Raw genomic sequence first — 16,994 nt, forward strand, 5'->3', positions numbered from 1 at the left:
GAAGAAAAACAGTAATTTCCTGGTTTTGCTGTTTCATAATAAAACCTGCTGATAAACACAATAACATGAGACTTTTACTGTGAAGAACTTACAGGAAGTTAAGTGTGTACTGTATGTTTTACAGTCGCTCGACTCAAACTAAGCTGCTCTTCTTCAGTCATGAGACACGCCTTCAATCGAGAAGCCATGCTGGGCTGACGTGCCGAATCAAACTGAGTCAAGCCAAGCCAGCACATGTATGCAAAAGGGGTAAAAGTCAGCTAATTGGGCTGCTAACTAGCTAATGGCAGCTAAGCTATGGTTAGTAGCAGTTTGTCCATCAGGAAACTATAAATCAGCGGCACTTTAGAGGTTCAGTAGGAAAACCAGAAAATATTTTCCCTTTAAAATATGATCCAGATCAGAGTCCTGATCAGAGCTGCTGTCCTTGGATCGACGAGACAGACTGAGCTGATAGATGGTCATGTCCCTGATGACATATAAAGAAATCTGCTATAAGTTGACATCAGCTAGAGGCAGAGGCATATCTAGGAAAAGATGTTGGAAATGTTTCATTCAGAGCTGTCTGAAACCTTTGTTCACACGGATTACTTACTACTTTGGCCATTTATAATATGAACATCCAAAACTGTATCATAATAAACATGACAAAAAATAAGGGACAGCATTATATGTCCCCTTTAAAAGCTGATCTGTTTCATTAGAAATGATCTGTGCTGTCCTGAAAACAAAACTCTCTGTTGGTTTGTTAATCAGTTAATTTGCAACATGAATAATTATGTTTATTAGACTTTTAACTCAATATTATAACAGAGAGTATCCTTGTTTAGCAGTAAAAGTTTGCCATGTTTCTTTTCACACCAACTTCCTGTCTGGTCTCTGGGAGCCGATCGATACGAGACGGATGAGAATGTTGTGTGATTTCGGGGAGCTTATGTGAGCCCTCACACCATTAATTCATGATGTAATAATGTGGAGATTTACTAAATGATCTCTGCAATTTTGAAACTCGCACTGGGATCAATTTGAGTTTGGGAAGAGAGCAGACGAGGTTTCACTCCGCGGCTCGCTGATTTCATCTCACACACATTCGAGATGACTGAATTTCCTCAAAATCTGCTGCCTTTGCTGAGACATCTGCCTCGCAAAAATCAAATAAGTAATTATCTCACGTCCCTGTGTTTACACATCGCACCGTAAATAATCCCTTTCGCTCCACAACTGCAACCTTTAATATGAGCTTGTTTCACGTGAGCTTATTTGACTTCACCGTCAAGCTCTGTTATTAATTTAATGCAGAGGAAAATCTGCCTGCAGGAAGTGTTTTCTCAGCTCACACAAAACACCTTTTTAACACCCACAACACCTGCACTGCTCCGTCAACTTTGGAATAAGTCAGCGTGACACTTTTCATCCGACAGTCAAAGTGTCCTAATTTAAGAGCAGCCTGTTGTAATCGCCTCAGACAGTCTCAGGATTTACAGGCTGATAATGAAGACTTAATGTCAACAAAGAGTATCAAACTCCCGGCAAAAGCCTCCGAGCTTCATCATTAACTCCACGTCAGGCTTTGTTTCACTGCACAATGAAACCAGCTGACAACAACAAAAAAAACCTGATCTGACAGAGCAGAACTGAGGCTCTCTGACTGCGTTCACATTTTCTACCTCTGACTGTCCATTACAGCTGAAACAATGAAACACTCAGACCTTCAGGCCACGTCACGTCCCAGTGCTCATGTGTTTGACTACGCCTGGATTTAACATGCATTCTGATGATCTGAGCACAAGTGGGCAGCTTCTCAAATTATCTTGATCCATATTATTGAAAACATATACAAGTTTAATACTTTATAAATGAGAAATAAATGCATTTAGGCTGAGTTAAATTGTTTTTATTTTCTCTAAGCCGGAAAATAATCCACAACATTTTAGCCTGCTTCATAAATGAGACAAAATAAGTGCATTTAGGTTAATTAACAGCTCTTATTTGTTTCCTCTCATCAGTAAAACAATAACATTCCCTTGGGATCTCTACAGTCAACATAAATTCATTCAACCAATCAACCATGAATTCTGCACAGCCTTGCGATTTTGTCCAATAACTGCAGCTTTTCTAGGTGACCAATCACCTGTGAGTTCCACCAATCACAGCAGTCCTCCATTTCAATCACGCACACATGCACACAAAAAACAGAATCGCAACTTTTGTTTTGCTATTATCAATTGCTCCTGTGATTTCATTGCAAAATACAGCTAAAAATACTGCAACATGCACCACAGTTCTTTACAAAAGCTGTCATGAAATCAGCCTGCACAGTCCTGGAGGGAGTGGGATGCGTGCGATTAGTCAATTACATAATTAAACCTCAGCCCCCTCACTGGTCAACACCAGAAATACTAGTTAGTTAAACTATTTTTCAACATTTTATTCATGTACAATTCCAGTTATATGCAACATGTGACCACATTCAGCACAGACACTGACATTAACCTGCTGACCTGACTTAGTTCAGCATGTGAAAGCATCTTTCATCAGAGGGAGGTAAGTCTTTACAGGCTCACTCTCACCATCTTACTCCTTCCATTCATAACACAGCCACAGCGACATCTTCCCTGCTATGTTACGAAGCCTTGAGGAGGAAAATAGCTGGAACAGAATTCCCTGAACTTCGATCCATTCACACAGGAGCCCATGCAGGAATTGCTCCTGAACATTTCAGGGACAGACTGCATGTGTGAAAGGAGTTTTGGATTCAAACAGCTGCATTTTTGTTAGCCGCACTTTTAAAAATGTCACTAGCACCCTTGCATGATGAAGTTCCGGTCTGTATTTTGTGTAGTAATGTGTGTGGCAGCTACAGAGCCTCTGCACTCATTTCCTGTCCTGCTCTCTGACTGTGGAGTCACTTACTTCTGAGAGAAGAGGTCTCTGTAGGGGCTGCCGTGCTGCATGGCGATGCCGTAGCCTTTGCTGCTCATGCTGTTCCCCGACACGGTGATGGTACAGTCGTCATCCGTCAGGGCGGCATACTCCAGCACCGCCATGTCCCACAGGAAGGCGTAGGGACTCTTCTTCGCCTGCAGAGACAGACAGAGGAAAAACAGAACCCACATTACAGGACCGCTTCAGTCACAGCTTGTTTACAAGTTGGTGTTTGCTTATCACTTTCCAGACTCGCTGACCGTAAAAACACCTCGCCACATTTTGGTAGCAAAATCTAGTTTCTATGGAATCTCTGGACTCGTTTTGAAACCGGCCAATCAGCTCTAATTTTAGTCTCCTGCAGTCTGGCTGCCAGTCAGAGCGGCTCTTCTGACGGGAAACCAAAACAGAGCAACTTGTTGTTCACTTGTAGCTGTGGGCTGATGGATTGGAGACTGACTGATTGATTTTCTTCTATTTTCCTGTCATGCACACAAAGTGCTCGACCCTCAGGGGTTTACGAGACACCAAAAAATACAGTTAAACTGTTCAAACAATTTCCTTTTAGTTTAGCCATTTCAGTCCATTTTCCAGCTCAGTCCTCTACAGAATATTCTGCCTCCTCTCCCAGGCGTGACAAATAAAATCTGCTACAGAATTGTTCCCTTTTTAAAGCACAACTCAAGTGTCACTCAACCAGCCAAAGAAATCAACATAAATAAAGAACATTTTAGTAAAAAGTATATTCTTTAAGTGATCCTAGGACAGCAAAACAAAAAAATGAACCTCAGTTTCAATTTCACTGAGCTCAGACGTCGTGTTCTGTCCTCTCTGTATACAACAAGTATAAGAAACCTAAAACTAATAGTTGATGAATACATTAGTCAGTCAACAGACAATTAACAATTAAGTGCAACAATTTTTGTTAATTTTTATTATTATTTTTATGAGTGCTCTGCATGTTATCTGATATTAATGTGTATGTGTTTAATATGTAGACCTTTATGCCTTTTTATGTAAAGCTGTCAGAGAACATCAGATATGTTGTTGCAGAAAAAAAAAAAACTTCAAATGCTCATGTTTTTTATTTCACAGCAGTTCTTATTTAACTTTGATTTAGAAGGACTACAGAGTCGACATGTGATGGTTGAGACACATCTGGTAGAAATATTATTGAATGAATTGGTCTAAAAATAGAAAGTTTACCAGTGCTTGAGCAGTATTCCTGCCTTTTTTATACCAGGAAGTGAGACAGGGGTCCTTGGGGTTCATTAAATCATGTTTTTGTTGACAGAAATCTGAGACACCACTTTAAAGGGCCAACATTTTCATAAACAATTTATTTTAAAACAAAGATGATTATAATAATATTACACCTCTTATCAGTAGGTATTGTTAGAATTACATTTTAAAGCTTTGAACGTATTTTTAAAGAGTCTGAAGTTGTGTATTCTCGTTTGAGACGAGGCTGTTTTCTGACACAGAGCAAGTTTAGAAATATAAATATATAAATATATAAATCCTTAAAGAATACATTTTCACAAAATCATAGGAATTAGAGTGTTAGTAGTAATCATTTTTTATTTTATTTTTTTTTGGTAGAACATGATTTGATTTGTCCCAGTTCTCATGAATGGGAAACTTATAAAAGTAAACATTAATTACAATTTAAAAATATTGACCAGCCTCAGAACCAAACCACCAGGACTCTCTTCTCACAGCAGGTCTAATAAACACAAGATGACCATGAAATGTCCTTCATTTTGTATCTAAAACTCATAACTTTGTCTATAAAAGTGTCATTTTACAAACACTTGTTCAAGGTACTTTAAAATGTCCTGCTGTAATTTTATACAAGCCGGTGTGACTTTCTATAAGACTGTCTTGATATTCAGAGGAGGTGCGTCCTCCTCTTGGCTGAGTGAGGAGGAGGAGATGATAACGCACATATAAAAGCAGTAGCAGCAGGGTGCAGAGTGAGTAGATGAGGATGTGGGTGTTTTCACTGTGTCAGCAGAGCTCCTGCAGCAGCTTTCACTTCAACCTGTTCGCTGTCACTGCTAATTGTTCCTGTGTGTGTGAATACAAAGTGTTTGTACACCTCTCCTCTCTCCTCATGCACAGTAACAGGGAGACTTCAGATCCTCTCATGCTGTTAAAATATAATCACCACATCACATCTCTTTGATGCTCTGATTGTAGCTGCGGCTGTTAGCCTCTCTCTCTGTGTGTTTACTCTCATCGTCAGCTGAGTACAGGCTCTGTTTTTCCTCTCCAGGTTACACTCGGAGTAAAAGCTGTGCAGTGTTTGCAGAGCCGGGTGAAGATACTGAGCTATGTGGCAACACGCTGTGATGCTGAGAGCAGAGCAGCGTTCAGCAAAAAAGGTTTTTGAGAATCAAAGGAGGACAAACATGGACACAAACCACAAAGGAGACACAGAGAAAGCCCAGATCTAACTGAAACATCTACTCCTGTTCACTGAGTCTGCGTCAAAGGAAACATTATGGCTGTTCATCTCACCATGAAACACCATACAATAATTTAGTGGAATCAACTTATCTTACATGTACAGTAGAAGTCCTGCTGCAAGGTCAATCTCCCATTAAAACATGTTCGAGTCTCATCAGAGATTAACTGAGCCTCGCCTCAAAGTACACAAGATCAGGTGGCCGCAGCAGGAGGCGGAGACAAAAAGCTGCAGTCAAGTTGATCAATTTCCAACAGACTTCAGAGAATAAATGAGAAGAGACACTAACATCCTGTTAGATCACCTGTAGTCTGCAGAACATGGTCATAGCTGAAGAAATAAAGTCTGTTCTTGATCACTGACTGTTGGAACAGAAGAGATCTTCTTACTGTCACATGCCTTATAAAACACTTCATAACTCTACATTTGAGTCATATATGTATGTATGTATGTTATGTTCAGCCACAAAATATCTGCTCGTTAACAGATTAAAACTTAATTGCACAACATCAGACTGATATATCTAGTGTTAAATATTACAATTACTCAGAAAGATACTCAGTATCCTATACAACATGACGTGTTTGTTATCAAACATAAGAGCCAATCAGAGCCTGTCAGCTCATCAAAGCCAGAAGATTGCAGCCGGTGAAGAGCAACTGCGGTGACTGTCTGTAAAAACTGCAGCCGCCTCGATCTCATGAAGTTATCATTGCCTGCGAGTGCCTGATGTCAGAGCAAGTCAGGATAAAAGTGACTTGTGTTGTTTTTGCAGTGTGCAGAGGGCTGCAGAATTAATCGCAATTGCAATAAAATCGCAATATGACCAAGTGAACGAGAACAAAATTACAATGTTTGAAAAAGGAAAAATGTGAGAAAACAGCATTATAATGAGATTAGAGGTGCAGAGATGAGCTGACCTGAAAACAAGTTTCTTTGGTACAGACCTCAATAAATGTCACATCATCATGATTGTGATCATCAATCTGGTGCAGCAGCCCTCTCAGTCGCTGTAGCACATGTGTCTCTGGAATCAATACTGATCACTCTGAGACTGGGAACAGTTTCAGTCTTCAGGTGATGAAGTCTCTGAGTGATTTTTTGTTCTCAGTGATGAAGATGAAACTTGTGAGTTCACAATCGGAGCAGTAACAGTGAACGTGTCGTCTCTCTGTGCAGCCTGAGAGGACGTTTGTTTCACTTTGTTTCTCTCTGCCAGCGTGTGGGAGGACTGGGGGCAGCCGAGCGGCTCTGTATTGGAAAGCATTCGACAATGGCAATAAAACTGATTAAAGTGTGTGTGAGCGTGTGTGTGTGTGTGTGTGTGTGTGAGCGTGTGTGTAACTGTTTGGGGTTACTGCGGGGAGGAAGCGTCAAAGAAGATGGGGGGGGATGTTTATCATGCAAATGGCTGAATAATGGATGTGCTCAGAGCCGATTTGTCTCCGAAGCTAATTTGTCATCGGCTTTTTGGGAGATCTATGGGTATAATAATGTACAGCAGCGAATCACGACTTCTCTTTTCACTCACACAAACACACACGCACACTGCGACACTGCCTCACTAATTGGTGTATTGTGGAACTGCTGTTGCAATTAAGTAATGGGTAAACAGAGGAGTGTCGCTGTGTGTTTGCCTGCTGTGAATAAAACAGGAGTGTGTGTGTCTACAATTACTGATAATACAGCTTAATGTGTGTGTGTCATGTATACACACTAGACCTGGTGGTGCCTTTGAAATTAAGACATATGAATCATATAGAGTGTGTGTCCTGCAAACACAGTTCTCCTTCACACTTCACATCACAGACTCCCGATTGACTGGCCGCTTCATTAACTCACACACGGCACAATTCAAACATGATACAGAGAGTGTGTGTGTGTGTGTGTGTGTGTTGTTAAAGCTGCAAGCAGATACTGCAACAACAGCACATTTGTTTTCTTTTTTCCTTTCAGGATGTCTGTTTGTTCACTGACTGTCCTCTGGGTTTAATTTTTAGACACAATGAAGGAGAATCACCTTTCATTAAGCCCCGCCTTCCTTAGTTACTGTTGCAAAGCCTGCCAAACTTTCCATTCTTGCATTGTGTTTATGTAGTTTCTGGTGATAGCGGTAGCAGATTTCACATCAAAATTGGGAGAAATGGTCTGTAATTCCTTAGACACGTAAACAAAAGCAGATCCTTATTTCTAGCAGATGACGGTGGATTTTGTCAGCTGAAAAGACAACTCACAAGCAGACTTTATGAGTGTAGCTAACTAATGTGAGCTAATGCTAAATCCTTGAGTTGTCCAATCACCACAACTTTTCTGCAAGTTTGACCAACTGATGTAGCTTCCTGCGAGTTCTACCGATCATAGCAATCCCCCCACGCAAACATCATACATGTACGTCTCAATGACCTGCTTAGTCTTTTATTATTTACAATTTATTTGTTTTTTTTATTTGGTTTATTTTGCCACAGGTCCTGAAAAGAACACAAGATTTTAAAATTTTGTGCTTGCTGTTTAGACTGAGCTTGATTTTTAATGAATCACACAAAAAACCTCACAAAAGAAATCATTACTTTTCTACAATTTTCACAACTGAAATTATCACAATATGCATCACAATTATTTCAGAGAAGCTGCCATGACATCTGGCGTTTTAAGCTGCAACAATACTGTCTATAGCTGCTTTTACACTGGACTCACTAACACTCACTAACGTCTGGCTCTTGTCTTCAAAGAGAAAGGTTACAAACAGCATTCACTCCAGAATCACATGACTCTGCAGTAGTATTTATTTACTCCAGCTCCGGCAATGAAAGCCTATCGCTTCTGTTGGTAACTTCTGAAACTGTTTTGCTCTTTTTTCATGCAGATTCACTTCTCGGCTTGACTCAGTTTGACTTGTCCAAAAAGAAAACAGAGGGGGACACTCTTCTACTGGCAATGGGAAAGGAAGTTGATCAATTATTTTAAGTGAGTTTAGCTGCATGTGTGATAATTTTGGTGTAAAAACAGTATATATAGGGAAGGAAATCAAAAGAAAATGTATATAGAGCTCCACTGTTCTTCATTAACTGTTAAAAAGACATCAGTGTTGCCGTAGCTCCCACACATGCCGTCCTGCTGCCACAAATACTCACTACAGCAACAAACATGGATTAATCCACTGCTGAAAATAGTACCCAACAAATGCATGATCTCCTTCTCTCTGTTTGATTAAAAACCTTCAATGAGCACCTATCATGTTTGTGAGGTGTTTTAAAGATTTACATCTTCAATAGGAACCAGTGACCTTCAGAAACATTTGTATGCACACTCACTCTTACCTTGCGTATGCCCTCAGACGGGCTGGACACAGAGTAGTCCATGCCGTTGTTCTTGCTGATGGTCCTCCACAGCTCTGCATAGGTGCTGTCCTGCTCCAGAGGGTTGGTGCCTTTGTTCATGAAGTAGTCGTAGACCGCCGAGTCCCTCACTGTGCCGTAGTCCACGTCAATCTGCCGCGCCAAGTCCTGGAAAGACCTGGAGGACATGACACAGAAACACAGGTGAGGAGCTGTTGCCTGTCCCAGCATTCATCGAAGTAACAAGTTGAACTTTCAACTGTAAATCAAGTTTATATCAGTTTTTCTATTTTTGGCGTCTTCACCCACTCACGTGTTCACACATCAAAGCAACTGTGGCTGAGTGCTAGTGCACCCTGCTGTGTTCTGGTCTAGATTTGGCCAGGACTCAGCCACTGTGACTGGGCTACCTCCGAGCCAGCATCAGAAGCTCCAGAACTGATTTTAATTTGTTGCTCATTTCGGCCACTGTTCCTCTGCACAACCTTACTGACCACTGCAATGTTCTACATTTTGAATATGGTCCGGAACGTCTCTGGACCAAGACAGAAAAAAATACTTTTCCAGATGTTTGATGTTCCAGACAGTTTTGCTACAGCTGGTCCTCAATTCTGAAAAAAATCTGTGGGGCTAATATTATAAAGAATGTCAAATTAACACTTTGCACTATTGCAACCACATTTAGTGGACATATGTAAATAAGATGTCTGAGTGACTAACACAGATTTTGTGCCATTTGGCCTGTAGGTGGCACTGTAGGAAGGATTATCTGTCCATTTGTATGTTTGTCCTTTGCATATCTCAAGAACAATTTATCAGATCTGCTTCACACTTGGCAGGTGTACTGCTGAGGACTAAAGGGGGAGCAGTGGTCCTCATGCTGCACAGAGGACTTCCAGAGACCCAAACAATCAGCCTGCTCTTAATAGCCACTGCACCAGTATGTGTAACTGCAGAGTGGTACTTTTTAAAACAGGCTGAAAACTGATTTGATTTGAAGGTTTTGTAAACTGACAGCAAACACATTTACAGACATGACAGTAAACTGATTTCGGGTCACAGCTTGTTTTGAAAGACACTGTTTTTAAAGACTGTTGAGACTTGAAGCCCGCAGAAACTGAAGATGAGGGAGAAGAGTTCTAATCAGCGACACCCACGAGACTGACTGATTAGTTTTTCCAACTGCCGAGAGATATTTGAACAACCCGGAGTTTCGTTTTTAATATGAAAGAACAACACATTTAGAATTTCATCAAAACAAGCACCAGGCAGAATATTGACTTTCAAATAAACAAATCAAAGATGAAATGAAAAAGATTTATTTGATACACACTCCTACTGATTAAACATTCATTTTACAAACAGCATCATGAAGCCTAGATGTACAGTATGAATTATGATCTTTATTAACTGTCAACAACGTATGTTAACAGCTTGGATACATGTACGACTACAAGTAACACAAAAGTTCTGCCAAACTTCAGAAATTATATTTTTTCTGTATGTATGGTTTATGTGGCACGTCCTCATACCTAAACAACAGACTAGGTTGAGGACTAGTGACTCCCAAAACAACATATATGACTCTTGGAGAGTACCAGCCACAGGTGCATCTAGCCTTAAGTCATATAATGTATGTTACATGATGTTAAACGTGATATTTGGGGTTTTGCCCTGTGGATAGTGTGTTTTCTTTAGATGGTTCTTCTTTGGACATGTACGAGTAGGCTGAGGTGGAGAGAGAAAAGAAGAGTTTTCATTTTAATTATTAAAATCAAAATCTCATTTTTATTGATTTTCGATTGAGTATTAAAATGGTGATTCTCCTAATGATGATGGGTTCGGTTTCTGTTTGCAGGATTTGAGTCGATTCAGTTTCGACTCTTGGGTGGAACCACTGTGTTGTATTACAGTATTTGGGCAATTTAAGCACAGTACCACAAGATTTTGGAGGAAAAAAGCGATGTGGGTAAAACTGAAAATAAGTGTCATGTAACGTGTTTGTACTTTTTTGGTTTATGTGCAGTCCAGTATTGTGGGTATTGTAAAATACAGGAGGATAAGGTGAAAACCTAGTGTATATTTCTGGCATGATTTGGTCCAAAATAAAAATGGTATACACTCCAAATATGTTGAATATTTTTTAGAGTTAAGAGTTTTAGTTCGATCTGTTTTTGTTGTTGATATGGACTTGTGAAAACAAGCTGTTGATGCCTGTGGACACACACAGAAGCTAAAATTAAAACTTGTCTGAACCATATTTGATCTGTCCAGTAGCTGTAGAGATTTTTCACTCTGAGCCAAAAGAGTTGGAAGGACACAACAACAAACTCTTTAAACTGAGCCTCATGTTGAAGTCTTCATTGAGCCAGAACCTCCAGTTGGAAAGGGACCTCCCACTGACAAAACAAGACTACCTGACGTGTCCCATCAGTGTGTCCAAACAGCAGGCAGGCAAACATCTGCTGCATTAATGCATCATGTCTCATTTGTCATTATGATGTATAGTTTGTTAGCATGAGTGGACGTGAAGGCATTAACATGCTGAACAGTGAACCACATGTTAAGTCAGTCCTGATCACTCTTTGGTCCTCAACACATCTCACTTCCTGTTTCAGCTGTGATTTTGGAGCTTCTTATTCACTTTATTGGTACTTTTTTCACTTTACAGGTTTCATTTTTGTAATTTACTTTATTTATCTAAACTGATTATGTAATTGTGCCTAGTAGTGTCCCAAAAGACCCAAAATTTCACTCTTGATTTTGTGAAATTCAGCCATTTACATCTAAATAAATTAGCTGGGAGGAAAATGGTGGTTCTATAATCAAACCATGGTGTGTGGGCCTATCTTAAATATTTTAGGTTGTACATCACTGCAGTGAGGTCAGAGGTTAAAACACTTGAGGTCAGCAAACACAAGATTTTCAGCTGCTCTGAAGTCGCTCTTTAAATGTCAGGATTCTTTTGTGTTCGTCTAAAAAGTTCAGGTCAAATTGAGGCCTGCATTAAAAAGTGTCATGTTGTCCAAATATTAACAGGTGAGGTATAAAAAATGTTTCTTTATCCAAATACAGGCTAGGCTATTTTAGCTTTGGACTAAGGAGTTTTCAAACCTGCCGCTTCTCTATCAGGACCTTTCAGTGGTGCTTATGTGCTCGTAAATGTGTAATATTGCAGAGAAATATTTGAGTTTTTAAACCCATGTTTTATGGCCATTAAATGATTTTATTGTGTACACAGTTTTATTCTTTTACTAGTTTCTATGTATAATTCATGCCTTATTAAAGTGCCTCATGAAGGTTATTATTGGTGGGATTTCACTGAATGTTACAGTAACAGATGTTTACCTGGAAGTCTTTTTGAATGTGGCCATTGGGAGTCTTTTTCTCTGCTGCTCTCTGAAGCTTCATTCATGTGAATCACTCACACGATGACTCGTGTTTGTTGTGTTGGAATTGGATTTTCTCTTAATGTTGATATTAATTCCTGTCTTGTCGTGCAGACTGAACGAACGCAGTCGGGCTGCTGTCAGGACGATGCCGACCGGAACGTTAATAACGCTGCGGTTTTAATTACAGAATCGCAGCGCTGGTGGAGGTTACAGACGAAGTCTAATTGGATTTTGCAGGAAGCAGATGTATGGATGAAGCAGTTGGAGCCGCTTTGTGTCCCTCGAGGGCAACTGTACAATTCAACATCATAATTCACGAAGCATCATCAGCAGATGGGCAATTTATTTATCTGGAATTAACTTTGGATTTCTTTGCAGGAGGACATTTACAAAACGGGTTTGTATCTTTAATTATGTTTTTGTTTTTGGACCTTTTCTTCAATAAATATTAGTTTTATACATTTATCTGTATTTCTTGGAATCCATTTAATACTGGTTCTCTATGATAAACTGCAACAGAAGCTCAAAAAAAAAAGGCTATTACATATATGTGTTAGACTTAATAGGGGCTACTCTTTCATTAAATTTATTCTGATGTACACTGACCTCAGAATACAATGACAAGGGCCTGGAAATGCGGACATTTGTTCTCAACTACTGTGTTCTGCTCAATTTTCCCAACACACTCCCCTCTACCCACAATCCCTTGTGTTTTGTGGGGTCATTGCTTGTATCTGATTCAGTGAAATAAACTAAACTACAGCACAGCTCTCCTCCAGAATAAACAAACACGCTCCTGTCTTGAAAACTCTGCAGTGAATAATAAATAGATTTCTACTGTATTTCTTGTTTGTACGGACAAAGTTTTCAGATCTGTTTTGTTTTATCTGTATTTCCTCCCGCCTCATGTTCTCTGTTCTTCTGCCCGTTTCTATTTTTTTCTCTCTGCAGACAGTGTGGACGTGGTGTTTTTTTTTTTTTTTCAGGCCTGCTGTTATTTGGGACCACTTGAGATCAAATAACACTGTTTCAAATGAACTGAACGAAAAGAGGAAACACTAGAGCTTGAAAAGCATCAGGTCACACTAAAGTGGTCACGTAAAGTGGCTGTTCTTGAAAAAAACTGTATCTAAGTACAGTCCTTCAGTTAGGTTTTTTTTTTTATACCTCACACAGATCCTGACAAATAACACCAGGATCTTGCGCAAAACTATGAAGGGTAAGAAACATGTAAAAGATGACACAAGAACTATACAGTGTTGAGGGTAATGCATTAATGTAACATTTATAAACACTTTTAACATTAACATACAGAACTGCACAAAAATGACAGTTACTAGCATGAACCACCAGCATGATCGACCTGAGTTGCAAAATGGTGATTAATATCTTTATTCTGTGCCTCTTTATGGGGCATCAGCCTCATATTTGCACATGTATTGTCAAATAAGTCAACTGTAAGCCTAAGAAAATGCCTCAGGTCACAATCAGACCTGTGACACACAGCAGAGACGTGATCTGTTACGTGAGACGTGCAAGCAAAACTGTGAATGATACACTTGTGGTGCACACTGGGTGGACAGGAATGACTGGAACGTCTTTTTACTGCAAGTGTTGCAATACAACGGCATATGTGATGATACCACTATGAAACATTACATTTTACTTCTGTGGTTATTTTGGTGAAAAGTATAATACCTTACTCTGCATAGACAAAATTCAGTTCCTGCAGGATTTTTTTTTTTTTTTTTTTTTTTTTTGTGATTGTTGTGGCCTAAAATGCCTAATTTCACAGTGACTTTTCTAGTCCAAAATGTTAGGGGCACACTCTGCGCTGAGTGTTCTCAGTAACCTCACCAAAAAGGTTCAGGATTACAATATCTACCTCATTAATTATAAATGAAGAAGTACACTTGGGGGATATGCCACAAAGAAATGAAATTCTTTGGAGCTCAAGATAAATGCATCGATAAATGTTAAAAACTATAACAAACCTTGTATTCCCCAAGTTTTTGTTCAGTACCCAAAATAAAATAAATACAAAAATATAGTAAATAATAAAATTGAGTTGGTTTATAATGTTTGCATGGGGGGATGCTATGATTGGTGGAGCTCACAGGAAACTCCAATTGGTAAAGTTTGCAGAAAAGTTGCAGCGACTGGACAAAACTGCAAGGCCGTGCAGAATTAATGGAAATTGATTGTGACTGCAACTTCCTGGAAGGACTGAATACTGTAAAGTAACTTTTTACTTTTACCTAGTAACTAGTAACGTGTACTGTTAGATTTTAAAAGTAAGTTGCCCAACCCTGGTACCAAAACAGAACTTCTTCAGTATGAACGGTTCACACCGACACACTCAGGACACACTGCCTACCTGAGCAAAACGCATGCGTCGCAATTACATGTGTGTCCTCAAAAATGCTGTCATGTTTTGGTAATATTCATCACCATTTTTGCTCTTATTGCCTTTAATCAGTTTGTCATGTGACACTAGTCATGTGAAAGCCCAGTGCATCTTCTGCAGCCTCTAATGGGTTGCTTGTGTGTCTGTATGAGACACCAAAAAGGTCAGAATTTGTCAACCTGGGAATGAGGATAGGCTGCAGTCTGACATGTTGATTCATGAACGCTTCCATTTGTGTGATAAAGATGTTAACAGTCTTTCAGAAGTACAACAGCTCGACTGCAGACGAGAACATTTTCCTTCATCTTTCTGTGTGTGTGTGTGTGTGTGTGTGTGTGTGTGTTCTGGTGTAGTATCAGCAGGCTTCACACAGAGAAAAGCAACAGCAGCCAGAGTAGACAGTAGTCAGTCAAAAGGCGGAAGAGGGGGCTTTAAAGAAGTCTACATCATATGCAAATCTACACTTCAGCATTCACTGAATGTCTGTAAAAGCAAAGTCTTGCACTTAGCATTTTCTCTTGAATGAATCGCCCTTCATGGAGTAACGCGCCAGGGATTTGCTGATGAAAATGTCAGCATGGATTTGATTCTCAGAGGAGAAAAGATAGAAGAGGAAGGAGCCGGTGCGTCAGTGTGCGCAGATGAAGTGCCTGTTGTTGTACCTTTAGATGGGAAACAAGAGATAACATTCTTTATTCATACTTAAGATAAATAGGCAAAAACAAGATGATGTACCTGCATTTTTGTCGAGTGTGTTAAGAGTGTACTCATGCATTCAACCCTGAGAGGAGTGCATTATTTTTCTACTCAGACAGCACATTTAAAGAGACGACTGTGGGTTTCAAATCACGCAGCATGGCTGTGACGGTTGCGTGGAAGCAGAAGTCTTGACTTTTAACTGAGGACAGAGGAACAAATGCTCAGAAACACTTTCAATCCTTCATTCTTTTCTGGAGTCACATGACTGTCATCGTCATTAACATTGTGAATTGCTCACAGTTTGGTTTGGTTTAAGCACCTAAACTGCCTGGTTAGGTTAAGAAAAAGATTGTGGTTTGGGGCCAAAAAACACCTGGTCTTAAAATGTGATCTGATCCTGATACGTTATCCAGAAAAAGAAAAACACATGGTAATGCTACATGATCAGATTTGTTTAACCACATCTGGACTTTTTTGGTGTTACATTTGACACAAACCTCAGTCTCCTGGGTGAAAGTTCTGTTTGTTTGACCAACCCATCAACCACACCTTCTTCATACAGAGACTTTGTCGTCTTCATGCTACATCACCTGATATTTCCTTCTCTATGGAGAGGTTCACAGCTAAAGGTGCAGCTGCCTGTAAATGTGATCTGGACCAGCTAGAAAACTGAAACAAACTAACTGTCTAGAAATGGTAAACCCATATATATATATATATATTCAATTAGAGCTAAAAATGATTAGTGATTATTAAATTAATCGCCAACTATGTTGATGCTAGTTTCTTAAATGTACATATTTATTGGTTTCCTCTCTGTAGTAAACTGAATATCTTTGGGTTGTGGACAAAATTTGAGGACGTCATCTTAGGTTTTAAGAATGACCGATCTACATTTTTCACCATTTTTTTAATTTTTACTGGGGAAACAAGTTTTAAATGATTAATCGAGGAAAAAGGTGGACCAGAGAGCAGATGTTCTGTCCAGACCAGAGTTGGAGTCCAGTGTTCACACCAACCGGAACGACCCACATCACGGAGGTAAACACTCCTGCGTTCAGTACAACTGGATTAAACAAAGTTTAAAACATTTGTGATGCACAAAAAGCAAAACAGGCATTCTGATTACATGTGAAATTACTAAAGACTTTGCTGTATTATTTACATGCTATTTAGTGAGACCAGGCTGATTCTTTTTCAAATCTGTGTACGGAAAATAAAAGCGTCCTCTTGAAAACTGAAAAATGAAAATGCATAAAGAATATTTCAACTTGAACAGAAATCAGCTCATTTCATGAATCTTAAAGAAATTAATTATTTGTGTCTAAAACAAGAGGAAGTTAAGTTGCTACAAGAGAAAAAACACTTCAGGCCAGATTTCAGGCCTTTTAACACTTGGATGTCTGAACCACAGTTCACATTTTTGATCCAGGTAATTTTTGAATGTACAACTACACACCTATACGAGCTGTGTCTCCCTGTACTTTGACACTGACTGGTTGGTTCAAGTCCTCTCTTTAATTTTCTTGAAAAATAATTGAAAAGTTGGAATTTTTGTTACCCTGACTCTTCAAAAGTTGCCTGATCAAATGTCGATTACACAATGGGTGTCCTCCTGTCCATATGTGCAACCATGGCTCATTTTATGCTTCTTTTCCCTTTTCTGGTTCTAACAATTACCTGCCTTAACTTCCTGTAATTGGTACTATTATCCAAACCATCCAAAACAAAACAGTTCCCACACTAGAAATGAAGTGAACCATGGT

The 16,994-nt window shown here is 39.4% G+C and overlaps 1 protein-coding gene across 2 annotated transcripts in view; it reads right to left on the bottom strand.

Annotated features, from left to right (window-relative positions):
* The window catches only part of LOC146311513 (glutamate receptor ionotropic, delta-1-like), a 679,669-nt gene that overhangs the window by 22,280 nt on the left and 640,395 nt on the right, over positions 1-16,994 (bottom strand). For both annotated transcript variants that reach the window (XM_084740789.1, XM_084740790.1), the window contains exons 14-15: positions 8,713-8,908; positions 2,914-3,080 (exon numbers count right to left, since the gene is read on the bottom strand). In XM_084740789.1, coding sequence (XP_084596915.1) covers positions 2,914-3,080; positions 8,713-8,908 — 363 coding nt within the window. The remainder of the gene's footprint in view (positions 1-2,913; positions 3,081-8,712; positions 8,909-16,994) is intronic.

This window comes from Lutjanus erythropterus, chromosome 17 (genome assembly GCF_056507025.1).
Source record: "Lutjanus erythropterus isolate fLutEry1 chromosome 17, fLutEry1.hap2, whole genome shotgun sequence".
Classification (NCBI taxonomy): domain Eukaryota; kingdom Metazoa; phylum Chordata; class Actinopteri; order Lutjaniformes; family Lutjanidae; genus Lutjanus; species Lutjanus erythropterus.